General features: G+C 52.3%; 1 protein-coding gene across 2 annotated transcripts in view; it reads right to left on the bottom strand.

The window, feature by feature from the left end:
* LOC118848617 (protein HIRA) overlaps positions 1 to 27,970 on the bottom strand; it is an 89,861-nt gene that overhangs the window by 25,990 nt on the left and 35,901 nt on the right. Inside the window, exons 2-14 of one of the 2 annotated variants that reach the window (XM_036757588.1) lie at positions 27,863 to 27,925; positions 25,257 to 25,367; positions 23,522 to 23,612; positions 22,710 to 22,804; positions 17,158 to 17,253; positions 16,141 to 16,301; positions 14,941 to 15,108; positions 13,601 to 13,714; positions 9,822 to 9,892; positions 8,972 to 9,077; positions 7,040 to 7,252; positions 5,738 to 5,823; positions 1,196 to 1,390 (exon numbers count right to left, since the gene is read on the bottom strand). In XM_036757588.1, the coding sequence (XP_036613483.1) occupies positions 1,196 to 1,390; positions 5,738 to 5,823; positions 7,040 to 7,252; positions 8,972 to 9,077; positions 9,822 to 9,892; positions 13,601 to 13,714; positions 14,941 to 15,108; positions 16,141 to 16,301; positions 17,158 to 17,253; positions 22,710 to 22,804; positions 23,522 to 23,612; positions 25,257 to 25,367; positions 27,863 to 27,925 (1,570 nt within the window). Of the gene's footprint in view, positions 1 to 1,195; positions 1,391 to 5,737; positions 5,824 to 7,039; positions 7,253 to 8,971; positions 9,078 to 9,821; positions 9,893 to 13,600; positions 13,715 to 14,940; positions 15,109 to 16,140; positions 16,302 to 17,157; positions 17,254 to 22,709; positions 22,805 to 23,521; positions 23,613 to 25,046; positions 25,368 to 27,862; positions 27,926 to 27,970 lie in introns of those variants that run through there. The other variant, XM_036757596.1, reaches the window with a different exon arrangement.

Raw genomic sequence — 27,970 nt, 5'->3', positions numbered from 1 at the left:
AGGGGTCTCCTCCTCCCACATTTGCCTGGCAATGCTTTTATGCGTGTTTTCTACATGCTTATTTGTGAACAAGGTTTGCCACCCTGAAAGAATGAGTGTTCCCTGAGGGCAAGAAAGGCTTGTATTCTGTAGGTGCCTAATAAAGGTTTGTTGACTGACCACAGGGTAAAGACCTGACATATAACTGCTGAGCCACTGGTCAGGGAAAGAAAAGATAATTGTGAGGTAGGGGAAAACTTGCTAAAAATCAAAACTATCCAACAAGTGGAAATGAGCTGCCTTTGGTGGGAAAGAGTCCCCTCTCAAGACAGGTCTTGCAGCCAAGGCTGCCTAGGACCACTTGTTGGGGAGGTGGTAGAAATGCTTGCTTAAGAATGGACTAGTGAATGAGGACAGCTAGGTAGCAGAGCAGATAGAACACCAGCTCTGGAGTCAGGAGGACCTGATTTGAAATGTAGTCTCAGACACTGACTAGCTGGGTGACCCTGGGCAAGTCACTTAATCCCGAGCACCTAACCGATCCCCACTCCCGGCCCCCAAGCGGCCAGAGGAATATCACCAAGGAAACGAAGGATGGGAAAAAGAGCCAATGATGGGGTTCTCAGGAGTCACAGATGACATTTCATATCATGTGCTGGGGGCACTAAATTTGTTAACAGTGGAAAAGATGTCAGCTTAAATCCCCACAAGACAAAGGTCTATAAACAAAACAGGGCACGGAACAAGCAACTGAGAGATCCTGGCCAGTTCCTACAGATCTCTCACGAGCTGGACCCCAGGAGGTGGCAAAGGAGAGAACTGGGCAGCATCCTACTCTGGAAGATGCAGCTTCCAGTGTGCTCTCTGACATAAAATCCCTCCCAAATGAAGCACATCCTCACTCCTCCCCCTGACTCTGTCTGGTGCAGCATGGCACCACACAGGACGCCACAGGGAACAGAAGGACAGGTGGCGTGCATGGAGGCTGGAGGATGTGGCCACCAACAAGAGACTCCACCCTGGCAGTGCTAGGGACACACAGCCTCTAGTCACATTGACAGAACCATTACTACCTAAAGAACAGGAGACAGGAAGAACATTTTGAAGTGAGACTTTGTGGCAAGATGGGAAAGTGTTCCCAAATCTGGCATTTGGGGCCCAAAGGGGCTGACGGACAGATGCCTCGGGGGTCAGCCACGTTCTCCCATGTACTGACCTGTCTTTACTGACGGCATCCCCTGCGGGCTTCAGACTTGATGCCACAGGCTCCAAGGAAGGTTTCGACGTGCTGAGAGAGTTGGTGGCATTGGAGTCCAGTGCCATGAGCTGCTGGTTACTTTGAGAAGACAACATGGAGCCCGCCAGTGATCCCGAGAGAGGAATACTATTAAAGAAGGCTGTGGAGAAGTCCCTGCACAGAAACATAGCAGATCCCTCTGAGACCCAGCAGGGATGCTGGGACAAGCCCACTTTCCAGCCTTTCATGTGCTTCCACCCCACCCCCCATCAGCACAAAAGGAACTCAGGTGGCCTGGAGTGACCTAGGAGATTCATGAGTGCCACCCTGGCTCAGCCTCCCTGGGTAGAACCATACCTCCAACCCCAGAAGGCTAGGAGGGAGCTGCCTGATAAAGAGAGGGGAGCCAGTGACCCACATGCATCCCAAGCCTTTTCCCTGAAGGCCCAAAGTGACACCCCATGTTTAGATGGCCCTTTTCACTTTTGCAGCTTAAAAATCATCTCACTGGGCTTCACAAGATCCCACAGAGTCAAGCAAAAGTACAGCAGGGATATCTTTATTCCCATCTCATACACAAGATAATTGAGGCACAGAAAAATTCAGTGCTTGGTCAATAGCCACAGAAAGACACAGACGGACAGAGAGACAGAAGACACACAAACAACTAGGTCTCCTGACATCTAGGTCTCTGCACTTAACAACTAGATCACTGTCTCTGAGCCAAAGATAGCTCTGGGATATGTCCAAGGAAGGCACTGCCTCCCAAGTCTCTTCCTGTGCTTCAGGGTGACCCAGGGTTCCTGAAAAGCTGGTCAGCCTCTAAGCACAGGTGTTTGTCATCTACAAGACTAGGATGCTGACGGGAGGGGATGGGCATCCATCCCAGTGGGGAGCAGCCACGTGATAAGGCCTATGACACCTGTGTCAGGCAGGCAGAACACACGTCCAAATCAGCCAGTGGGGTCAGTCTCATTCACCCGCCATCCTGACAAATGGCCAACAGGGCTGGTGGATGATGTTAGCTCCAAGCCTTCCTCAAGCTGTCTGATGACTGCCAGCTACCTTATACACACTCAGGCCCTGTCTAATCAGCCTCCTTGCTGTCCTCACAAAGCAATTCATTTCCCACCTCTGGGCCTTTGTACTCGCTGTTTCCCATGCCTGGAGTGCTATTCCTCCTTACCTTCATTCTTAGAAGGCCTGGTTTCCTTCAGTACTCAGCTCAGGGTCACCCTCTACTTAAAGTCTGCCCTGATGCGTCCCAAATGCCACTAACCTCCTGGTCAAAATGATCCTGTATTTCTTCTTTATCTGTTCTACATGAGCCCTACGTCCATACATGTGGTCTTCCTTGAGGAATGCAAACTTCCTCGGGGAGGTGTCACCACTTTCCTGTTTTTCTTTGGGGCACCAAGAACTCACAGCACCCAGCTCACAAGCAGCCCTTAATGAATGCTTGTTGGCTGACTCAGGGAGTCTTCAAACACTTATTAAGTGCATACTGCATGCAAAGCCTGACATGGCCCTGGGGACAAGGAAGGACAGAGGAGAAAGTCCTTGGCGTGGCTGTCACCTCACAGCAGAGAGCTGGGAACAGGGTCACGAGAGATGAGAGCGGGAGCAGAGTCTAGAGTGGCGCCAATCCACGCCCATCAGAGATCTCAGCATGGAAACGCTTCAGTGAAGCACCAGACAACCAAAGTGTTCTCATCTCTACAATCTTCCTGCTTCCAAAAATAAAATGGGTGTATGGCTCACCAAGGGCGTGCTACAAGGTCATGACCTCAGTCTCCATCTCATGGAAACAACAACCAAGAGAGTCTAACACAACCTCTTTTCTACTGGAAACCACCAACCTTTGGTCAAGGCGTCAATGGAAACCCTGGAGAGTCACTTCTGAAGGAGGAGCTCTTATCTCTGGCCCCCACCTTCTGTCACCTTCAGTTCTGAACTGCTCCTTTCTACTTAGGAAGCATCTGAAGTAAGGCTTCCTACAGGAGCAGTGGCTGACCTATGAGCCAGCCTGGGGCACCAGCAAGAGGCCTGGCCCGGCTCTGAGGAGGCCATGGTGTGAGCCCCAGCTGGACCATCACTGAGCTGAGTACACAGGAGTAAATCCCTTTCCCACCCTGGGCTTCTGTGTCCTCCTCTAGAAAATGAAGGAGTTGGAATACAAGGAGACCTATTTAGGTCTTTCCCAGAAGGGACATTCTACATTCTATATCTAAGTGAAATCCCTTCGAGATCTAACATTTTGTGCTGAGGCTGGTAGTTCTCATCTCGGGTATTCTCTGTTCTCAGGCCCTTCTCTCCATGACATTCCATGTTCTCAGGCCCTTCCATCTGTGAGGTTTCATGGTCTATGACCCCCCCACCCAGCCCAGACATTCTACAAAGCCTCACTGGACAAGAGCTAGCAGTCTCTACAGCAGGGTACGGGGCAGAGCCTGGGGTCAATAGCCTTTGATTCTCTACCATCTATCCCTCCTGACAAGGTAGGACCAGCCCATTATCCAAGGCAGAGGACACCAGAGCACATCCAAAGCACGGCAGATGATCCTCTGGACAAACTGGGGGCCACCTCCTGTCTCCCAAGGGCATATGCCCAGGGGATCCTGGCTGCCTGACTTTGCTAGGGCACCCAGGCGTGAATCTAGCAGTGAAAGGTCCTGCAGGCTAGGGAGCTGTGGGTGGTGAGCCCACTGGCTGGTCAGTTTTAGGGGTGCAGCTTCATCCGAGGGTGAAGAAAATGTTTTACGAAGTGTAAGGCATGATGTACATCTGGCACCACATTGTAGTGAATGGAGAGAGGCTGGCTTTGAACCCAGAAGACTAGCCTGGGGTCTGTCTCTGTTTCCTCATCTTTAAAAAGAGGTCCAACCCTAAGTATCTCCATTATCTACTTCGTAGGGTTCTTGCAAGGAAAAGCCCTTTAGAAACAACAGCTCTGGTCATTATCACCTTCATCAGCCCTCGTCATGGTCACAGCCCTCCTGCCTCTAGGAAGGAAAGCTACTGAACTATATAGATGCAAACACAAGAGTCAACTCAAAGCGAGTTCTTGGACCTGACTGCAAACCAGCCAGGGGACCAGTGGGCCGAGTGTCCAGCACAGGCTGGCTCTACAAACCACTCTGGGGGGAAGCGGAGGATCCTGACCTTCTGGTCAGCACAGCTCATCACCTCGTGGATGGGAGGGCACTCCCTCTTCTGCTCCCCTCTCCATCCTCTGCCTCCTCCTCTCTCCGTGAGCCTGCACACTGTTCTTACCTGCACCAGCAGCCTTGCTCTACATGTGTCTGAAGCTGGTAAATTTAGGGCACAGAACACTGGACTAAATATAGGTCATCCCTGAATGGAGACTGTGCCTGAGAACGAGATGGTCTTGGGAAAAAACGTGCATGCACACATACATGCACACATCTACATACGCACTTTAAAAAAGCCCTCAATTCTAGTGACAGGTTTGATACACACTTGGGAGGAGGGGTGTATGTTCAGCTCAACCTGTCACACAGGGAAGCATGACTACTCAGTGGATGGCAACTGGGAGGTGGGAGAACTCAAAACAGGCCTCTATTCAAGAAGGGTCTAAGAATTCACGGATGATCCCTTCTCAACATGCTACGCTGCCAAGCCCAAGCAGGGATGTGGGAGCAGAGGTCTGAGATGGACACCCTCAGAAGACCAACCCAAATGGAAGTAAGAAGCCTCTCCACAACCTCTCACTGGTCATCGAGACTGCTTGTGGACCTTCTGTTCCACAGCTCACTGCCGAAGGTGCTAGCTGGGCCGCAGAGTGGCCTGAGGGCATGGTCCCTCCTTGCCATCCAGAAGAGGAAACAGCATTAACAGAGTCCAGAGTCCCAGCAGGGCTGCACAGTGGAAAAGGGCACCAGGCTTGGCAATCAGACACGGGTCTGAATCCTGGCAGATTACTGTCCCTGTCAAGAGTCTCACTCTTCCGTTCTGTGAAGTGGGACAGTAAGATGAGATGGCTGCCAAGGTCCCATCCCCCATCCTATGATTCTATGGCTAGCACTACAAACTAGGAAGAAAGGAAGGCAGGTGGCATGATGACAGTCACAATGTCAAGGCAGATACTCAGCATGATGGCAAGAGCCACTGTGTGGCTAAAGCCTGGGGGCGCCTCTGGCTCTGCTTCAGTCACATCTACAGGCCCAAGTGCTCACCTCTCAAGGGCAGGTGAAACTGAACCAAAGTTAGGAACTTTCCTGACACACATGGGTTTGGGTCGGGGCCTTGAGACCCATGCCCAGTGAAAATGGCTAGCACAGAAAGGAGGCCGGGTAGGTCCTGGGGCACAGAACCTCACTGCTCCCGAGGTGGGAGGATGCTATAGGGATAAATGGAGAGAATCTCCACCACATCAAGGCCTGAGGACTCTGAGAAGGCAATACACAAGAAGTGCTTGGAACTGGCCTCCAGGCAGAACCCAGAACAAAGTCAGATTAAGGCTTCCACAGGCCACAGAGAAAACCAAACTGTGATGAATACCCAGTGTCCAGCTGAGCAATGCAAAGGGGCGTGATCCTCCTCCGGCCATCGGCAGTCCGCGTCTCCACTTGCTTCTTTAATAGATTCTGCCGAGGGAAAACAATCCGCATGAAAAGGAATCCCTCACAGAGAGGCTGGACCAAGCGCATGGACGCCCCCCTATCCCCCAGGACAGATTTCCTTCTGTCATCCTGAGCAAACTGACCTTACCCTCCCAGGGAAGCACGAGCTGCCACCTCCCAAAAATCTCCCCACTGACTTTCTGCACATTTAAGGGCCAGGAACACTGGACCACAGCAATCCCCGGAAATGAACCTGAGACAAAAACCTAAGGAGCTGACTAACGAAAGGCGAGCTGGTCCGGGGCCACAATGTAAACAGCAGCACTTACTGGGTGAACTTAAAAGATCAGGCTTCCAGGAGACTCTGGTGAGAGAAAAGTGTGTATTTCCAGAGAGACTCTGGGGCTGTCCAAGAAGACTTAAGTCTTTTTCTATCTCAATCTTAACCAAGAAAGCAAACGAGGTCACAGAGGGTCAGGTCCTCCATGATCAAGGTTCTCGCACCGGGGTTTGTGAATGTGTCTTTAAAAGCATTTTGGCAGCTCTGACTGAACAGTAGTGGTCACCCATGGAATTCTACATATTTTATCTTAAGCATCTAAAATTGCCGATTCTGAGAGGGACTCCATGAGCATCACAGCTCAAGGGGGCCAGGACACCAAAAGAGTGAAGCCCTCCTGCCCCAGATGAAGACAGCCAATGAGCGCTCTGCCTTTCCTTGGGAGGAAGAGAGGCCCAAAAAGCGCTTAAATGAGTCAGAGATACACCAGCTCATCCCTTTCTATCCACAAGAGACTTCCCTCCCAGCCCCCACTCAGACCCCTAACTGAGAGAACTTTTTTTTCCTCCCCACTTTCTGCCTGGGCTGCCACCACCTCATTGGTCTCCCCACCTCTGATTAGCCCTGCAAGCTACTCCAGCCTCCTCCTCGGCCAACCCTGCTTCCATGGCAGTCCTCTTCTCAGGATGGCCCTCCTTTGCCATCATTCCTGCCCTTCGAGGCCCAGCTCCCAGGCTGGCCAGGCAGCCTTGCCTTGGCAAGTCTAGATACAGCATTAAGCTTTGAAGTTCTCCAACAGACACGATGAGCCACAGGACTTGGCCCTCACTCCCACACCACCTCTGATCTCTCTCTGCAGACCGGAAACTCCCTGGGGATAGCCCCACCACATGTCTGGTCCCCAGAAGCTTTAAGCTCCACCTCTGCAGGAAGGCCCTCGAGGCTCAGGCTGAGACCCACCTTTCTGATGTCTTCCAGGCTCTCGCCATTCACCATGCTGGCCACTTTGGGGTTGGAGCCAGCTTCCCGGGACACTGCATTCTTGTGGCCCAGTTGCTGCTGCTGCCTCTGCTGGTACTTGAGCATCTCGGGGTTCTCGATGATGGTGGTGGGGAGCTGAGCCTCCGTCATCACTGCAAGGCTCTTCCCGTAGGTGGACTGGTGAATGTGGCTCTGAGAATGAAAAGAGGCTTTGACAAGTAAGGTTCTGGAGCCCACATCACAACCTTAGGGACTAGTGCAAATCAAGACACTCACGTCTGAAGATCAATCAGCTGCCTCCAAAGACCCTTCTGACTGAGACAAAGGCTTTTCTGCCCCAACCATGTGGTAAGGGGGAGTGTTACCATACCCACTTACAGAGGAGGAAATTGAAGCCCGAAGAGAAGGGACTTGCCTAGGGTCACACAGATGCCTCTGACATAGCCTGCTCCTCACTACCAGTAGGAACAGGGGGCTGTTACTGATGTCAGGAAGAGGAATGGAGCCCAGAGGGCTCCATCTGGCTCAACACAAGGTCTGTCCTAGAAGCCCCCAGGGCCGCCTCTTCCAGGCAGCCTGGCTACAGACAGGGCCTGGGCAGGGGAGTGAATGCTGGTGCTCCCACATGCACTGACGCTCTTCCCCCTTCTGAGGACCACAAGATGTTGCTTTCGAGGCTCTGGCTGATTTCTGTCCACTAAGGCCCAATGAACAGAACAGACTCCACAGAGGATGCCTCTGCCCACTGGGGCTCCCCAGAGCAGGAGAGCGACTCTGTTGGGGTCAGATGGCCTGGGGAAACAGCTGGCCCATGGCCCAGCTGGCCTGGCTCTGGTAACAGAGGGCCTTGTGGGCCCCAGCCCCAACTCCAGCCTGTGCTTCCCCATCGCTACCAGGTCAGATCCCAGGGAAAAGGTCAAGCAGGGGGGAGGCAGCCACGCCTGGTCTTTTTATAGACCTCTGTAGGCATCATGTCCTCTAGAAATATTGCCTCATCCTGCCCTGGGACTATGTGATGGAGCTGGGGAGATAGGAGGGTGATCATTCTAGAGACAAGGAAACACCCAGAGACGGTAAGTGTCTCGCCTCCAGCCCACCAGCTAGTGAGGCCTGCCATGGGCGTGCCCACACCACAGAACCACTCTAGGATGACAAGTGGGGAGAAGCAGGGCAAGGCTCTATCAGACAGTCTCTGAAAATGGCTTATGCTATAGAGATTGGAGGGAACACAGAAAGGGAGTGCTGGGAAAGGGGGATGTCTGGATTTGGACTTTTTCAGCCAGACCCTGCAGGTCCTTGGCCTGTCCCCTCAAAGAGACCCATTAAAACCAGTTCGGAGTTGTGTCCCACCAAAGCCTTAAGGGTCTGCTTCACTGCAGTGGAAAGGGGAGGTCTGAGTCTGGCCTCTCCTCTAGGGGTGAGGCTGCAGATGGGGCACTGGGCATGGCCAATGGGCCAGCCAGTTGTGCCAGACTCTTTCTCTTATGTTATCCTTTGGGAATGTGAGAAGGGGGAAATAATTGGGAAATGGAGCAGATGCAAAATCCAAACCTATCTATCTATTTTTGGGAAAATTCAAGATCCCTGAGGGCCAGAACCACCCTCTGCTCACGTCTTGCCACCACGCACAGAACACTCCCTGCAAAAAGACGCTCTCCTAGGATGGCAGCTGCTGCTTTAGAGTAGAAAGTACAGGAGAAAGAGGAGGAGGATGGGAGACTAAGTCAGGAAAATGCTTTTTTATTGATCGTCTTCCCCACGAAGCCAGATGAAAGGTGAGCATAGGAGGCTGGGCAGGCCTGGCCAATTCTCTGAGCATGAGGGGTGAGGGACTGCCTGCTGGGCTTTCCCCCACCTCTCTGTGCCTGCAGGTGATAATGAGACAAGAAGCGTAGGAGGCTAGCTCAGTACCTTCTCCTCCTCACTCAGGGGGTCCCCAAGCTCATCTTGGGAGAAATCCAGAAAGGCCACGGAGCCATCCATGGAGCACACTAAGATGCCGAGTCCGTTTAAGGTCCTGCAAAGGAATCAAAGTAATGAACTCTTCTCTGGGTAACAGGAAGCCCTTCTCATCGACTCCTAGCCTAATTAGAAGCTGACTAGCAGTCTCGAGTGCTCCCGCTCAGGGGAAGCTTTAAGGCCTTAAAAGAGTGGCTTTCTGTGGGATGCAAGGGCTTCGCTCTATCTGACGGTGGTCCTGGGAGGAAAGTATCCCTTGGATTGTCAGCCCTAGTTACAGTTTTAAGTAAGGCTTGGAGGCCAAGGGATTTCACCTTGCTTACTGCATCAGTGAAGGACTTTGCTGACTCCAAATCCAGGGCTTCCCTCACGACCCAGGAACCTGTGAGCTCAAGGGTCATCTATCACTGTCTGTTTACAGAGAGGCTGAGAAAGGCCACAAGAGTGGACTGGGGACCCTTCACAAGCAAGGATACTGGCCACTTTCCACTCTGCCATGCAGACACCAGAACGCTATCCAACACTAGGCCAGAGGCCCAGTGGCCTTCCAGGTGAGTCTTAGACCACATCCTTCACACAGCAAATGAACCTGGTTACATAGCATTCTCTTAGACGGCAGGTCAGATGGCAGCCCAGGCATGTGTGTACAGGGAACTCTGACCAACCACATAAAGCCTGGCCACTGAGGCTCTTCAAAAAAAAGGGGGGCCCAAAAGGGATGAGCTGTGCCTGAGCGTACAGCCCACATGACTAGATTATACAAGTGTCTTGGTCTCGCAGGAGGAACTAAAACTCATCTTACCAAGAAATGTCCATGATAGACTTGTCAAACAACTCATGGATGACGACTAAAGGCCGCTTCAGACATGTGAGCTGGTGGGAGAGGAAAAGAGACAGACCGGTGAGACGAGGTGGCCACCCCACCACCCTGCAGAGGCCCCTCACAAGACCATAGACCCAAGTAAGCCCCAAGAACAAGAATCAGGAGAACTGACACTACTAAAGCACATGCCATCTCACTGGAGCCTCGACACTTCAGCTAAGTGGGCAGGACTAGCTGCCCCCACTGCACGGATGAGGACAGAGACTCAGAGAAGGCAGCCTCTGCCTCCTCAGGGTGCATAGCTTGTTGTCCCAGCCTGAGCAATGCTTCCTGGGAAGCCCAGGCCAGTGCCCTCTCCACCCACTACTAGACAAATCCCTACTCCTTCTGTCATTTGTAAATGAGGTCCTAGAGGGGATTTTGTTAGTGCTGAGGACTCCCTCTGCCAGTGCGGGGGGTCACCACCTGAGGCCCAGACAGGCAAAGGAACCTGACCAAGCTGGCAGCAATAGGATGCGAACACAGGTGTTCCTGATACCAAGTCCCGCTCTCTAGGTGCCAGGGTCCCCTGATAGCTTCTACTGGCAAGTGTTATCTGAGGCCACCATGTTTGAGTGAATGTGAGGTGACGTGTTGTGGTGGAAAGAGTACTAGCCTAAGAGTCAGAAAGAGCTGGGTTTGAATCCTGCTCCTGACATTGAACCAGTGACTTTGGGCAAGTCACACCTCAACGTCCTCAACTATAAAATGAAAGTTGAACTAGACGGCCTCTAAGGGCCCTGCCAGTACCAGAGCTAAGACTGTAGGATTCTGAATTCTTGTGTCTGTAAAACAAAGGGAGTGGACCAGAAGGCCCCTAGGAGGCCTTGCTGTGCTGACCTGATAAGTTCCTGATTTGCCTTTAATTGAGAATCCATGGCCCATTCCCCTCCCTCCAATTCTGTCAAACTCATGGAGGGACCACCTTTAGGAGAACACCAAACCTCACACTGAGAGGGGGATCACCATCAGGATGTGGCCTTCTAGGTCCTTGGGTTTGGCCTTCTCACTGAGTACAAGTTTGACAGAACAAATCCTTTTATTAAGAGGATTTGTTGCTTGGATTCAGTCAAAGAGCCACACTTGAGGACCTAGCGGACCACATCCTGGTTTTACATTTGAAGAATGAAGCCTGGAGGCTTTAAATGGCCTCAGATCACAGGAAGTTGGTCTTAGCAGGTCGTCCTCTAGTGGTAACCTTCCCAGGGAGGAGTCACTCCAGATTTATGACACACCTCAATTGGGCCCTCAATGCCTCTAGGCAATCCTCCCTACCCCACTCTACAGCAGCTCCTCCAAACCACCTCCTCCCCCCTCAAACCTTCCACGGCTCTTCCGGCCCCGTCCTCTCAGCAAAGGCTCTTAAGAACCTCCTATTTTACATCTGTTGTGCACTCCCTCTTCTCACTCAGGTGACTTCTGCCACCTTCTCGTTCACCCCTGTGTCTCCCATGATGAGGCTGTCTTTCTCCTTGCCAAAGCTGAGCCCTCTATTTGTTCAAGTCACCTCATTTCATCCCCTCCAGCAGACTGCCCCGCCCCCCATCCTCCCTGTCTGTCGGCTGTTTATCTGCTGCCTACCAACATGCCCATGTCTCCCCGACCCCAAAAAGTCCTCACTTGATCCTTCCATCCCTTGTAACCATTGTCCTGTTTCTCTTCTGCCCTTTGGTGCTAAACTTCTCCAAAAGGCATCTACAGCAGGGGCCTCCCCTCTCTCCTCTTCTTCACCCCTGATGATCTTCCTTCTAACCCTATCATTCTACCTGAATCACTCTCTCCAAAGGGACCAGCGATCTCTTAGTGGCCAGATCCAGTGGCCTCTTCTCCACCCTCCTTTGCCCTGGCCCCCCTGCAGCCTGTGACACTGCCTGTCACTCTCTCCTTGGTATTCTCTCTCCTCTTCCTTTTCCGGACACCCTCCCCCAGTTCTCCTCCTCCCTCCCTGACCTTGGTTCCTCCCCCATCTCCTTTGCTGGCTCCTCCAGATCGTGTCCCCTGGCCCTAGGTGTCCTGGGCCTCTGTCCTGGGTCCTCTTCTCTTCTCCCTCTGTACCACTTCTCTGGGTGATCTCACCAGTTCCCATTGACTTAATGACCATCTCTGTGATGACTCTCAAATCTCCCTGGCCTGCTCCACTATGTTGGCTGACCTCCAGTCTCGCATCTCTAACTGCCTGATAGATATTTTAAATGGGACATACCATAGTATCTTAAACTCGATGTGTCCAAAGCAGAACTCATTCTCCTTCCCCCTAAACAGCCTCCATCTTCCCTATTACACTGCCCTTCTCCCAGTCCCTCAGGCTCCTAACCCAGGAGTCATCTTGGACTCTCTGCCTGTCCCTCCCCCCATAAACAAGCTGGTGCCAAGGCCTGTCAATTTCACCTCTGCAGCGTCTCTGGTCCATTTCACCTGGCCAATGTCTCCTGTAGATTTCACCTCTGCAGCATCCCTCCCATCCGCTCCCTTCTCTCCTCTACACAGCCCCCACCCCGGTGCAGGCCCTCATCACCTCGGGCCTTGATTACTGCAGTACTAGCTGGGGCTCTGCCTACCTCAATCCAGCCTCCATTCAGTTTCCAAGGTCTGACCGTGTCACACCCTACTCAACAAACTCCTGTGGCTCTCTATGGCCTCCAAAGCCCTCCCTAAGTTGCCCCCCATCCCTTTCCTGCCTCCTCACCCCTCCCTCCCCTACACACCCTCTTCCACCCAGTGCCTCACACCTCCTGGCTGTTCCACAAACAAGACTCTCCCTCTCTTGGCTCTGGACATTCTCTCTGGCCATCCCCCAAACCTGGCCCACTCTCCTCCACTCTGACCACTAACCTCTGTAAGGTCCTGTAAGTCCCAACTAAAATCCCGTCTTCCAACAGAAGCCTTCTCCAAGCCCTCTTAATTTCAGGGCCTTCCCTGTCTTTATCTCCAGATTAGAGTGTCTAAAGCTTGTCTGAACAAGCTTGTATGTGGTATAGGCAAGTTTGTCCATAGCTCTTCCCATGTGGTTTCTCCCATTAGACTGTAAACTCCTTGAGGGCAGAGACAGTCTTTTTCTTTCTTTGTATCCCCAGGGCCTGGCATACAGCAGGAGCATGATAAGTGTTTATGGACTGGCTGACTCCTCCCTGGGAGGAGAGGGAGCCTTGTGCAGCCAGCCCTCAAATGCTTGGGGCTCCCCTCTAACCCTGGCACATCACAGCCCGCAGTCGGCTCTTACCCATGACCAACTGAGCTATGCTGTTTCTGTCCTTGGGTTGCCCCAATGTTCAGGCTGCACGCAGCCCCTGGAGCTAGCTCACAAGCTTCAGATGGCCTGGGGGATGCAGCGTACCCCACCCTCACCTCCGCTTTAGACGTGTTAACGGGAAGGTCAAGGAGACCTGTTGCTGGTCTACATGGGGATCCAATTATTCCATTCTACATTCAAAAGTGTGGAAATGGAGGCTCAGCAAACAGGGAAGACCCAGACAGCTGGGAGTGGGAGAGCTCACTAGTCCTGGAACCTTGGCCAGCTGGAAGCCTCCCGCCTAGGCCGCCCCACCCAACCTATCCAGGACAGCCTGGAGAAGAGGTGGCATGGCACCACAGAAAGGACACTGGATTTAATGTCAGCAGTCCTGAGTTCAAATCTCATCTCTGCCATGTATACCTTCCCTGTGTGGTCCTGGGTGCTGGTCTCGCCTCCCACCCCAGCCAGCCCCGGCCCGGCAGCTCACCCAGACAGAGAGGGACCGATCCTTGCTGCCGACAGCACAGCAACAGTAGGGGCAGCTGGGCTTGGTGGAGCTCCCATTCTTCTGCTTCTTCTTGAAGATTTTGGGATTGAATTTCTGCATCCAAACGAAAAAGCACCTGATAAGCACCTGTCCCAAGGAGTATCGGCACACCCTTCCCTGTCCAGGGCCCAGCTGGAAGGAGCATTCCGTGTCCGGACAGCCCAATGCACTAGCAAAGGTCATGGGAAGGGGAATTCCTTTGATTCCCCCAGGGCCCTAGCTGGGCAGGTGCCCAAGAGCCACTCACAGTCTCCAAGCCAACCTGGGAACTTCATAGTGCTAACGGCCATCCCCAGCCACTTGCTGTTTCGAGGTTCTCTGCCCCTCTCCCTCTGTCACCATGCTGCCTGCAGCATCCTAAAGAACTCTCCATCCTGTGGAAGAGGAGACCTGGGCCAAACCTTCTCAACACCCTGAGCTGTGCAGCCACTTGAGCTACAGAGAAAAGTGGGGATCCCCTACCATGCCATGCCCAAGAGCTGCAAGATTTGCTGAACTAGGATGACTAGGGTCAAGATGGGTGACTACTCTGGGACTCCAGATGACTGGGTATCCAAGGCAAGCTCAGAGCATGTAAATTAAGCCAAGGGACAAAGGGTCCCTGTCCTTGTGTTGAGCCACACTCAGGGTCAGGACACCCAGTTGTCCTCAATTAGATTTCCCCTATCAGTCAGGGCCTCTCTCCCCTTTGTGTCCTACTTTATGGAGATGGGGCGTGGCCCCCTAAACTGCAGCTCAGTTGCTGTCTGTGTCCATCCTGGCACAGGGCCCAATTCTGGCCGACACTTTGTATTTGCCAAAGCCCCGCACTAGTGTCCTTTTAGGGGCTGCCCCTCCTGCTTCTGTCCCGCCATGCTAGCCTGGCCCTCTGTCCAAAAGCATCCTGGTATCCTCATGCTCTTTCCCACTCAGGTGTTCTCTCCTTCAGGCCTATTAATTTCCCATGATCATCAGCATGGAGACTAGGAAGCTTCCTAAAGAATGCCCTGATGACCTTCAAGATCCATATAACAGCCTAACTACAGAGAGCAAAGAGGAAAAGTGACACACGAGGATATCCTGCTTGCTGTGAACATTATCTCCTCGACTGTCCCCTGGGCTCCTTCCTTTCTTCCTTCCTCTCTTTTTAACATCTACATACACATTTAGGTTTACAAAGCATTTTTCACACAAGATCCCAACGCATCCTCCTACAACCCTGTGGAAGCCACAGGCAGCCAGCTGCCATCCCGCATTCCCCTGGGGTTGGAGTTGTTTTTAAACACGTGGGGAACACTCACCACCACTGTTACTGCCTTACGGTGCCCCACAAAATCCATGTTGGTTTTCCATCCATCCCTCTCAATGATCTGAGCAGTAGGTCCTGAATTATTCATGGCATGAGCAGAGACGAGATAGTGTCCATCGGGTGACCAGCTGAGACGTAAAACGTGGGTCGTCCCTCCACACTGCAAAGAAAGAGAGAGGGCTTTGAAAGCCACAACCACCCCTACCTCGCCTCTCCTTGGGGAGCCACACACAAAAGACAAGAAGAAACCCCCAAGGCTACAGCCAGTCTCCTCATGTGGCAGACATTAGCACTTCAAGACTGAGTATCTCATCACAGAAGTAAGAAACACACTGTAGCCTGAAACTGAAAGAGAGCAACAATCACCTACAAAAGTTTAAATCAGTCGACACTCATTAAACACGAACTCTGTTCCAGACACTGCTAACTCAGAGCTGGCACTATCAGGTGAGCTTGATGGCAGCAGACAGGAGAGCAGAGGCCGAGTCTGAGGTTAGGGATGGCGCCTTAGCCCCGGACTGGAACACTGGGGGCCAGGGATGTATGTGAGCTGAGGTGGGGACATGTGCATGACCAGCAGAATGCCGATACGGACTGCGTTAGGTCCACAAAGCATCATGTTTGATTCACCATCATGATGCATGAAGAGCTAGAATACTGAAGCCAGGAGGCCTAGACTCATACGAACACCTCCCTGGCTGGAATTTTAGAGCTCGGAAAGAACCTGGAAGTCATGGAGCCCAGAGGGGTGCTCCAGGGCAATGGCAGCCTAAGGAACAGCAGAGCGTTGTGGACGGGCCTGGTCAGGGAGTCTGTTCCAGGTATGGAGGGGAGTGAATACAAAGGCGTGGAGGGTGGAGAAAGCAGGACTTCTTGGAAAAGGCTGCCAACAGAGGTACAGCTTGACTACAGAGTGCTGAGAGTCAGCGAAATCTAGAGGTCATGGGAGTCCTTGCTGGGTCTACAAAGTAGGCCGCCCCCAGGACCTTCCCATACTTCATTCACAATGGGCTCTGAGACGACCCCTTGGTAAGACAGCACCTCCATTTCTAAGTCCCAGGACACTCCTGCCAGCTGGACCCAGCTGTCCACCCCACGGAGGCCTGGTACCCTCAGTGCCTCCCTAGGGATTTGGCCACTGCCCTCCAAGCGCCCAACTAAGGGCAGAGCTCAGGACACTCGGGGTTTGTACCTCATCAAAGGGCTTGGTGATGCTGGTTTCCAGCTGCCAGTCCATGGTCCTCCACACTTTCAGACTGCGGTCATCGGCCTGGGAAGCAATATACTTCCCAACGGGATCCCAGGTCAGTCCTTTCACCAAACCAGAATGGCCCCGTAAAGTGGCAAGAATTTCTACAAAGGAAGATGAAATTAAGGAACAGTGAGGAGCCAAGCCTGTTTGCCTGGAGCATGAAGTCTTGGGAAATAAGGCTGCAAAGGGAAGGTGAGCTAGACTGCAAAGTGGAAAAGCTCAGATGCTGAGCACCCCAGGGTCCCCCACTCCTCTGAAGTCAGAGCAATCATGAGGAGCTCACCCCCAGGAGAAAAATCCAGCTGGCTGGCCAATTCAGTCACCAAGTGCATGGCCCTATTCCAAGGGCTGGACACCTACGTGTCCAAACATGCTTGCCACCTGGTAAAATCTGAAAAGGAAAGGAAGCTGGCGCAAAAAGAGAATCTTTTGGAGAGAATCCGTGGATACAGTCCCAAAGTGGGGCTTGGCGGTGGGCAAACTGCCAACTGGCAGCCACCTTCTGGCACCAAGAGAAACAGTCCCCTGCATCTCCTTCCCTGCTTTCACTCAAGGTGAGGGTGAAGGCCCTGACCACCTCCTGGCTATGATCCCCACCTGGGGGCTCAGGGCTTATCAGAGCCAGAAGGCAATAAAAAGCAGGGCCAAGAACAGTCAAACTTGGCCTCGAGCCAGCAGCCCTTACCCTTGCTCCCGGGGCCATTCTGGTTGGGGGTACTTCCTTTCTCTGAAAGTCACTTGTGGAGCTACACTAATGCATAAGGGCTGCAGCATGGGGGAGACACCTAAGGCTGCAGACACCCTTCTCCTTTCCAGTGAGACGCAGCAGACTCAGAAAACAAGCCTTACGTCCAGCAATAAGGAATGCTTGTCCCCTTACAGAGACGGGGTACCACCCCAACCTACCCCATCTAGCTGATCTCCTCCATGCAAAAAGGCTGAGTGAAGACTTCGTACCTGGAAATTTTACAGCATTCCAGATGACGACAGTGTTATCCACACTGCAGGATGCAAGCCAAGCATCGTGAGGAGACCAAGCGACATCCATCACATCTGCAAAGGAGAACCAGGATGGGTCACAGTTCCACAGCAGTGTCCCCACCCAAGTCCCATCAGTAAGTGTGGCTGATGGCCTGGGAGGCTCATGCCTATTCACATACAGAATTCAAGGGGCCCAGCTAGAATGGGCCTTCACGTGGTCTGCTCAAACAGGAAGGAACTCACCCAAGGTCCCATGGCCAGCAGTGGCAGAAGCTTCCAGGGTTGGGCACTCTTGCCACTGCACTCCTTGGTTTGAAAGCTAATTTGGAACCACATGGGTTGGCAAAGAAAAGTCACTGCTAACTCTGGAACAAAAAGGGGCCATCTGTGACCCACACAAAAGCCATGAATGCCTGCACGTCCTCCTCTCCAACCCCATCATTTACTGAATGAATGCTGGCCCTGAAGGCCCCGTGCAGGCTGGCTCCAGCCTGCCCTTCCAGGCTCTCACCCTCCTTTCCATAGCATCTGCTCAAGCCAATACCACCAGCTGACTCGCTCTGCCTTGTCCCACCTGGAATCCTCCCCGGCCTTCCAAGATTCGCTAGGATGAGGGCACCTCCTTCCATTGGGAAGTCACCTCTCCTCCCTAAGGTTCTCCTCCCCCTTTGTTGAGGCAATGTGAACCAGCTCAGGGTGGCCTCCAGCCAGAAGCCCTAGGGAATTCCTGAGAGCAGCCTCTGAACCCAGAAAGACTAGCCCAGGATGGCTGCTCAGGGACCTGGTGACCAGATCACGTCTGGGGGCAGCCAGAACCTTCCAGGTCAACCACCTCTTTCTGCATATGAGGGGCTTAAAGCCCACCATGGAAAAGGAACCAAACAAGCTGGGGATGGCACCCACGTTCAAGCCCAGGTCTCCTTTCGGTCCGGTCTAGAAGTCTTCTCATTACACCACCACTGCTGTTGCCAAGCCCAGCCTAAGACAAGGACTCAAGTGCTGGGTGTCCCAGAAAAACTAGGCTGTGTACTCAGGACAGGGTGGCTGGTTGGTGTCTGACAGAGGAAGGTGGCTTCTGTTTAATTTTTAACAATACATCTTAAATCTTGAGAACCTGAAGATAAACTGGGATGGAATCCCATTTCTAGCCTCCCAACAGCTGGCTGCTTCATTTTGTGCTGAAGTACAAGGTAAGGGGCTCATGTTGGGGCAAACTCAACAGCACAGCCCCACTAGGCCAAGTGCCACTCAAGGTAGGTCTGGAATAATCCCCCCCCCAGTGCTGAGCCCTGCCACTGTGGGCACCGTCCGCTCCACCCCTGCTCAGTCCACCCTCTGGGACAGGGGTCAATGGGTCAGCACAGAACCCGGCCATAGGAAGGCAGCACATGAGCCTGGGCAGCCTCCCGTGGGCTGGAGAGAGCTGAGCCAACTGCAGACCAATGAGGAAACAACTCTAAGGCTTCACTCACTCTCAGTGTTAGAAAGGACTATGGCTAGCTGGGAAAACCTTATGGCCCAGAGCCCAGCCAGGCTGACCTATCACAATAAAGGAGTAACCACTCAAACAAAGATTTAGTGGGCAAAGCTAACTACCACCAGCAGCAGCATTTTCAAAACTAATTTACTACAAAGATAATACAGTCCACACACGCGTGTGAATGCACCTAACCCTAATGCGCTCTGAAATCACATCAGCATGGAACTTAAACATTTACAAAGTGTTCATCTCTGAACAAATCTATGAGTTGGGGGTGCAAGTATTATCCTCCTTTGAAAGATTAAAAAGTGAAGCCCCTTGTGGGGGGAGGGGAGAGATGCGGAGAAAACCTGGAACTCAAAATCTTGTGGAAACTAATGTTGAAAACTAAAAATAAATAAATTAAGAATTTTTTTTTTTAAAAAGTGAAGCCCCCAAAACTGGAGCATGTAGGCCTGTCCTAGGCCATCAGAAGTGCCAGGCCCAGGCCTGGGTCCAGGTCCTCTGGCTCCCAGGCAGAACCCAGCTCAATGCCAAGGCCACCTCCCTGGGGAGGCCCAGCAATAGCTTGTCACCTATCAGGGAGATAACATTACAGGGCCATGCAGAGAGCCAACACTTCAGTCTCCTCTGGGCTGTGAGGAACTGACCTCTGCATCAAAGCCACACTCTCTAGGTCCCAGTTCCTAAGAAAATTAAACCTCATTTGATATTTCACTAAGTGAGAGCTCAAAGAGTAAAAGTGAACTGTATCTGGGAAGGGGAACTGAGTTATCCTGGGAGCTGGACAAAACGCTCACCAATACAGAAGGGACAGTGTGCAGCGGCACAGGGCGGCTGGGTCAAATTGACGGGCAAACAGGAATCTAATGGAGATGGGGACCTGACATAGCTGCTAACCACTGTTCCAGGATCTCCTCCCAGGGGCTACACGGTGGGAAGCAGCACGAGCAAGGGAGGCCACTCCGTACTACCGAGAAGCCTGGCCCCAAGGCTCTGCAATCATGACCGACCACTCGGACCCGTGTCTCACACCGCCACCACACTGTGAAGTTTCCTCACAACCACGGTAGGGAGTGCGGAGGGTAACTAGGTTCCAAAGAGTCACTAATAAACAGTTCAAGGGAAGGAAGGCTCCGACGCAGCGCTCCAATGTTTAGCCCTGTCCTGGTCACGGACAACACCACCACAGAAGCCGGGGGTGGGCTGGGATCTACACAGCTCAAGTAGGAAGCACGAACATCAATGTTCTTCTCCAATAGAATGCAAGCTCCCTGAAGTCCTAGCACAGACAGGGCTCTTAATCGATATTTGCTGATTAACAGATTGAAGGAAATAGCAGAGTAAGATTATTTGCAGGTTGGAACTTTGTGACTCTCTGCCCTAAGACCAGTCTTGTGAGCCTGGTGTTCAAGGCCCCAGACTCGGCTGCTACATGCATGTGTGAATAAATGAAAGTCATTTAGTCTATGCTACGTACCGCACTAAGCATGGGAGGCACAGCCGGTGCCCGCTCTAAGAGGGAGAACAACATAAACGAGAGAGTTCAGCCCGAGTCCCTAGGAAGCCTGGGCAGCCAGTCCAGTGGTCAGTGCCTGGAGGTCTCGCAAGAGGCAGCAGCGGGGTAAGTGGTCAGTTCTGGGGGCTGCCCCATGACCCTCAAATGGGGAAGGATGAGAATGGAATGGCTCTCTCCAAAGTGACAATGATCTCTTAGCTACCAAATCCAGTGGTCTTTCTCCCTGACCTCTCTGTCCATGACTCTCCTCCTGGACCCTGTCTTCTCTCTAGGTGTTCAGCACACCACTCTCTCCTGGTTCTCTTCCTCCAGATCATGCCCTCTAAGCAGAGGTCTGTCCTGGGCCCTCCTCTGTTATCCATCTGTATGACTTCACTTGGGGATCTCATCAGCTCCCATGGATTTAATGACCATTCTCTGCTCACAATTCTCTGACCTACCTTTGCTGCCCCAACCTTTCCGCTCACCTCCAATCTCCCAGATCCAACTGCCCTTTCTGACATTTCAAGCTGGATGTCCAGCAGCTTATATTCAGTATGTCCAAAATGGAATTCATTATCTCGCCCTTCCTACTTTCCCTATTACTATAGAGGACAACGCCCCGTCCCAGTCCTTCCCAGTCCCTCAGCTCACATAGCAGGTGTCATCCTGGACTCCTCAGGATCTCTCACCGTCCACAACTGAGCTGGTGCAAAGACCTGTCAATGTTGCCTTCCCAGCATCTCTTGAATTCATTGCCACGCCCCTCACACCTGGATTACTGCAAGGGCTGCAGGGGGCTCTGCCTCCCTCAGGTCTTTCCCTACTCCAGTCCACTCTCCATTCAGCCACCAAAAGGATTTTCCTAAAGCACAGGTGGGACTGTGTCACCCCCTCCTCCCGCTTCATAAACTCCAGTGTCTCCCTAGGGCCTCCAGGAGCAAATCCTCAGAGCCCTCCGTGACCCAGCCCTTTGGAACCCTTCCAGGCTTCTCATGCCTCACTCCCCAACACATATTCCTGGCTCCAGTGCTCCAGGCCTCTTGGCTATGCCACAAACTAGACACTCCACCTCTTGGCTCTAGGCACTTTCTCTGGCTGTCCTCTGCCTGGATGCTCTCCTTCCTTCGCTCTGATTACTGACCTCCCAGGCTTCCTTTTTTTTCCCCCAAGGCAACCAGGGTTAAGTGACTTGCCCAGGGTCACACCACTAGTAAGTGTGTCAAGTGTGTGAGGCTGGAGTTGAACCCAGGTCCTCCTGGCTCCAGGGCTGGTGCTCTAACCACTGTACCCCCTAGCTGCCCCTCCCTGGTTTCCTTTAAGTCTCAACTAAATCCCACGTCCTACAGGACACCTTCCCTAACCCAACCCTTTTTCATTCTGGTGCCTCCCCTCTGCTTATTTGTTCCCTATTATCCTATTTAGAGCTTGCCCTGTATATATCTGTTTGCATATCGACCCTCTGTTAGACCATCAGCTCTCTGAGGGCAGAGACTGGCTTTTGCCTCTGACTATGTATGCAGCAAGGAACACAGTGCCTGGCACACAGTAGGGGTTTAGTAAATGTTTACTTACTGACTGGTAGAATGGACATGAGGAGACAGGGTTTCTGTAGGTATGTGTGCATGCCCGGGTGGGAACCACTGCTGATGTTTGGACATGATGGGCTTTCTGGGAGAGGGTCTGTGGGGCCCCTGCCAGTCTTGGTAGAGGAGCAAAGCACAGATGCTTTCGTCGTTGATGGGGGATGGCCTCCGGGGTCTGTTTCCTTTTCTAATGTCCCCTTAATACTTTCCCCCTTTCCTTCCTCATCGCTCTAAGAGCAGCTACTTGGGACCAAGATGGGAGCCGAAGAGACCTTGGCAGTCCCCTGGTCTAAGGCACCACCCCCCCATCCCTGGCCCCGCCATCTCACAGAAGCCCAGAAGCCCCAGACTCGCCTTGGAGGCAGAAACAGCCGAGCCAGGAAAAGAAGCAGGCTTGCCTGCTCCTGCACCCACTCCATGAATGCTGCCCTGCTGACAGGGTGTGAAAATGCCCAAGCTTCAGCTTGCTTTGGGGGATGGAGTAAGATGGCCTCAGATGGCAGCAGCCAACAGAGGAACCGACAAGGCACAGGGGAGAATGGGAGGGACAGGGAGTGGGGGAGGGGGGAAGGACTGAGATAGGGCGGGGGGTGCAGGGAGAAAGAAGTGGAAAGGGAGAGGGACAGAAGGGACAAAGAGAGGGAGATGGTGGGGGGAAGAAAGAGAGGAAAACCATGGCAGGACTTGCAGGTAAGAACCCCTTCTTCCTGGGAGATTCCACTGGTGGAGGGAAGGGTGCAGAGGGTCCCAATACAGGATGTCCATGCTGGGGGACATCTTAGAAATCCCATCCTCCTGCCTCTTCTCTTAAAGGCCCAGGGCCCTTGCCAGTATCTGGCCCCTGCTCCTCTGACTCCTCTTCCTATTAAAGCTCAGTGACCCCGGACCTTTACTGAGGGGGGAGGCGGAGCCTCCTGGGCTGTCTCTGGGCTCTTCTGAACCAATCAACTGGACGTTCACTCACCGCCTGAATGGCTTCTTAGAATTGACACACATCGCCACTGCTCCACATTGGCAAGCTTACTACTAGAACCAAAAACAGTGCTGGGGCCGATGTACCTGCAAGAGAGAGAAGCCGAGAGGTCAAACACCAAAGAGGCAAAGAACACACAAGGAGCTGACCCAGGGCTGCACGGACGGGCCTCTCTAAGGAGGAACAGTATGGCCTGTGCTTTTGTGGACATGACTTTTGCAGCCCCCTTGCCATTAGCGCAGGCTAACAATCCCACTGAGTCAGCCCTGCAGACATTATTATCCCCACTGATCAGAGAGCAAGTCACATGTCTGTAACTCGTAAATGGCTGCAAAGCCCCTTCTACACAATAAACACAGCATGGATAGAATCCAAGAAAAGGAACCCCCTTTTACAGATTAGGAAACTGAGGCACAATCACGACAAATGACTTGTCTAGGGTCACTCAGCCAAGAAGCATCAGAGCTGGACCCCAAACCGGGGCTCACTTCACCACAAACAGGTGAAGAATCTGAGACTATGAGATGTCAGTGATCAGCTCAAGGTTCCATAGGGATTGAGTATCAGGGCCAGGGCCTGAGTCCAGACCTTCTACTGCCAAATCCAAAGCAAAATCCTGGAAAAGCAGCGCTCTGGTCCTTCTGGTAGGAAGCAACAAGACTCAGCCTCAGGCTTAAGCTAAGAGTCCACCCGGGGGCTCCAGGAAGATGCCCCCAAACTGCACATGAGCACTTGGAGTGGAAAAGGGAAACTGGAAAACAAACGCTCCAAAGATAAGACATGAAAAAGAAAGTGATGCTTACGTAGCCCGCTTCCACACCATAATCAGTTTGTCATCTCCCCCAGAAGCTAAATACATCCCACTGTTTGACCACCGAACACAGTTCACACAAGCTAGGAAGAAAAAGAAAAGAGGTTGATGAAAATCCCAAACTCAAGCCCATTTCCTCTTCTGCAGTCTTTGGTCCAAGAATCACAGGTCCGACGTGTGAGACACGAGCTGGAGCTCTGCCCAAGGTGATGGCAGTGTAGCTGGTGGCGGCAGTAGCAGGGGAACACCTGCATTTATCTGTATCACAGCTGAACGGCATCTCAGCGTGAACACAGCAATCAGCCAGCCCTTTAACCGAGGCCAGAGCCCAAGGCACTGGCCCACCAAGAGGCCCCCTCCCACAGTGGGATCTCTGTGCCAGCAGGTGCACCGACGTCCCACTGGGTAAACAGAGGCTCCATTCTGGTTTGATATCTACCAGATTTGGCCAAGAGGCACTGTAATTTGGGGAGAGAAAAATGGTAAGTGACCTGGGGAGCCATTAAAGGCAGCAGTCACAAGTCAGCTGACAGAGCATTTCGGGATTTGGGGGGAATGTAACATAAACCATCTCTTTCTTTCTCCACGGGACATATTCTGGAACTGGAATGAGCCCGGAAGAGCGTATGGTACAAGGACCACTGAAGTGGATGTCTCCTCATCAAAGCTTGGGAGCCACATAGGGCATAACAAACTGACTTGGTCTGCCTGGGAGGCCTGGCCCTTTTCGGAGCAGAGCCAACAAGGCAGACAGACTCTGCACGTATAAAGAAGGATGTGAGGCAGACTTTCCACCAGGTGAAGCTGAAGCTTCCAGAGGGTTCATGGCCCGGTCCTCAGGAGAACGGAGTTAGGGCCAAGAGAATGAAAGCTGCTGCCACCAAAGCGGCCTGTGGCCAGCCCAGGCCCAGAGGGTGCTCCAGGATGGGGGAGGAGCATCTGAAACCAGATTAAAGGCTCAGAGGACAAATTCCAAAGGGACCTTGGAGCTCAGGCATTTGGGGCACACAATCATTTTACAGAGGAGGCCATGAGGGCCTGGGAGAAGTTCAGTAACCTGGCCAGTCACACAACTAGTAAGTGGCCAAGCTGGGATGTGAACCAGGCCCTCTGACTGCACATCCAGGGCTCCTTCTATCACACCATGAAAGGCGACGCACTGAGGGACAAAAGTATGAGACTAACAACAACTCATGGGGAACCAGTAGGGGAACAGCAAAGCTGAAAATACCATGAAAATAAAATGGTCTCCCCAGGGTCAAGGGAAGGGAAATTAAGCCACAAACACAGAAAAGGAATCTATGACATCTACGCAGGTCCCCAGAGGGGTCCTGGCAGTGAAACCCCGGGAACCACACTGGTCCAACTGGAAAACCACAGCGAGCAGTCCATTCTCTACCCCCTTCCCCAGGATCTTCCTATTGCTAGGAAGCTGGACCCAAAGATGCACAAGACATGTGTGGAAGCCCTATCGAATCAGGCGGTAAGACTCATGAGCAGGAAATCACCAGAGGTACCTGCAGGACTGTCCAAAGGTGGTTCTGTGGGTTGGCCAAGTCTTCTGCTGAATAACTCAACCAGGTGTGTAGCCAACATCTGTGCCTTCTGACAGCAGCCCGGGGACATTTACCGCTGCACGGGGCCTTATATTTCTAATTACAAACACATGGGCTAACTTTGGGCAATCTGCCAACACGCAAAGCCCACGAAGGGCTGTTCTGTAATACCTAAGTGATTGTCCATCTGGCAAAGCATCTTGGGAATATTTTCATTCTTTTCATCTTCCTCTTTGAGGACTGGAGCCATATTCCAGATCACAACCTTCCCAGAATCTTGCCCTACAAGGAACAGGAGAAAAGATGTCAACACACCCCAAAGTACAGTATTTTGACTAGGTTGCCTTGATCCCAGTAAGTTTCAAATGGCTTTCCACTTCCAAGCACGACAATATATCTGTCAAACTAACTCCCCATCAATAGACCAGAACCTGAAGAAACACCAAACAGGGCTGATCTCAAGGAAAAAAACAAAATAACCCAAAGCAGAAGCTGTAAAGCACCCTCCTGGCCCTAGGAGGAAGCAAAGTGTCTGGAAGGAGGGGAGCTGGGCTGCAGCCCTAGCTTGGCCTTTGGGGCAGAGGCCAATCCAAGGCCAAGCCCTTAGGGAATAGCTAGCAGGTGCCAGGTGCTGTGCCCGGTGCTGGTGAGCACTCCAAACATCCCAGGCCTTTGAGGGGCTCCACATCCTTACTGAGCTCATTCCACACATCTGGGCAATCCCTGAAGGCCCACTAGCTTGGACAGTCTAAAGACTTGATGGTTTGGCTACTGTTTTTACTAAGTTTCGGATGGGCTCCGAAGGGTCCATAATGAATGGCACCTGTCTTTAGTCTCAGCTCTGTGCCACTCACGCTGTGAATGCTGACTGGGGAGCTCAGAAAGAAAATGGCCAGAGGAATGTTGACCTCTGGCACATGCTGACCAAGAGCCAATGAAAAGAGGCCTATCTGGAAGCAGAGACCTGGGGTCAACTCCTCACTCTGAGGCGTGCTACCTACAGACAATCATCCCCCCTTCTCTGGGTCCAAGTGTCCTATAAACAGGACAGGAAGAAATGCCAACTAAGGTCCATTCTAACCCTAAAGCCTATGAGTGGGCATGTGTACATGCACACGTGCACACACACGCGTCTCACAGGGTCACAGGAATGCAATGAACTGTGCTAACTGAAGGTCTCCAAACCTTACAAAGCTCAGGGAGGAGACTTATTAATGTGCCCTCCTCATAAAACGCTGTAGGGGAACATACTAAGAGGAGAACTGAGGTCTTTGGAAGAGCTTCTCTTGCTTGGTGGTGGCTCCCACCGGTCATTCCCTGCAGGGTGGGATACTGAGGCTGCTAGGTCACAAGCCCAGGAGCGCCAAGGTCTATGGCTAAAGCTGACTGGTATCTGGAGTAGTCTGGCATGGATACGATGAACCTTAAAAGGGAGGGAGCCCCCAGGCTGCCACTGCCAACTGCTGCCTAACATCTCGCAGGCTTACTTCATTCTCCACCACATGATGTGCAGGTGCCAAGCAGTGTCCAGGAAGGGCCAGTGATCATGGCCAGTAGGATTATCCAAGGCTGTTCTGGGCAGCCTAAAAGTCCTTCCTAATATTCCCTGGTTGCAGATGGGACCCAACACCAAGAAGATGCCAGTGGAACACCAAGTTTGCTGTCTCAATCTGAATACAGACAAGCACTCACATTCCTGCTCTGGGGTTCTTTCTCGGGGGAAGCCTAGCCATGCTTTTCCCCTTCCCAGAGCTCTTGTCAGGGGGCCCTGACTCCATTCAGACTGCACACTCTTGGGGCCTCACTCACTCTGGCCTTCAGGTCACTGATCAGAGGAGGGGCTTAGACTAGATGCTCATAGATCTTCATGGGATTAGAAACTAGCAGAGACCCGGAACATTCCTTGAGGGAGGTGATGCCCTCCATTCTACAAAGAAGGAGCAAAAGGAGGAGCTACCTAGGCACCCAGCCCCAGGGGACAGAAGCAGCATTCAGACGTAATGTGGGACTCTAGGCTTTTCCCATGAAATGAGAAAGCTAGTTATTAGCGCCCACGAAAAGCTCCTGCTCCAGTCAGCTTAACTCCAACTAATCCTTTATAAGATAAAACCATGGTTATCTAATGGGTGCTACTGAGAGCCAAAAAGTAACTAAAAATAAATTTTCTTGCCCACCATCTAAATTCTTTGTTCTGGGTGGGTATGAGGGCCTGCATAAACTATGTAGCTTGACTTAACCAAGTCACTGAATCCAGAACCTCAGAGTTGGGAGGGAGGAACCTTAGCTTATAGGAGGGGCCTTAGAACAGGGAATGTCAGAGCTGGGAAGGGCCTTAGAACAGGGGATGTCAGAGCTGGGAACAAAGAAGGTCAGAGCTGGGAAGGGCCTTAGAACAGGGAATGGCAGAGCTGGGAAGGGCCTTAGAACAGGGGATGGCAGAGCTTGGAGAGGTGCTAGAGAACAGGAAACAAGGACTCAGGAGTCAGAACGCTTGACCAAGGTCACACAAAGGCACAGCCAGAACTAATTACCAAGTCTCCCCATTTAGTTCTTTCTACTATAATACAAGGTCATCCTCCACCATCACTAAACATGAAACACAAAATCATTTTCATATTAAAGTGAGAATTAGAAATATGAATTTGTGACCAGGATGTTGACACACATACTGTGTGTGTGTGTGTGCACGCGCGCGCATGTGTTTTCCTCAGCTTAGAAGAAAGGCCTGGACTTCTCAGGCCCCCCCTCTCCCCCTCTCCAATTAACTGTGGACCTACCTTGCCCTCCAGTTGCAAACTTGGTCCCATCAGGATGAATATCAACAGAAAAAATTGGTTTGCCTGGAGAAAAGAGAAAAGGGAAAACATCTCAATGGGCCTCTATTC

Source organism: Trichosurus vulpecula, chromosome 1, assembly GCF_011100635.1.
Source record: "Trichosurus vulpecula isolate mTriVul1 chromosome 1, mTriVul1.pri, whole genome shotgun sequence".
Lineage (NCBI taxonomy): Eukaryota > Metazoa > Chordata > Mammalia > Diprotodontia > Phalangeridae > Trichosurus > Trichosurus vulpecula.
The sequence above is the reverse complement of the archived record's forward strand: the minus strand, read 5'-3'. Positions and strand labels throughout refer to the sequence as shown.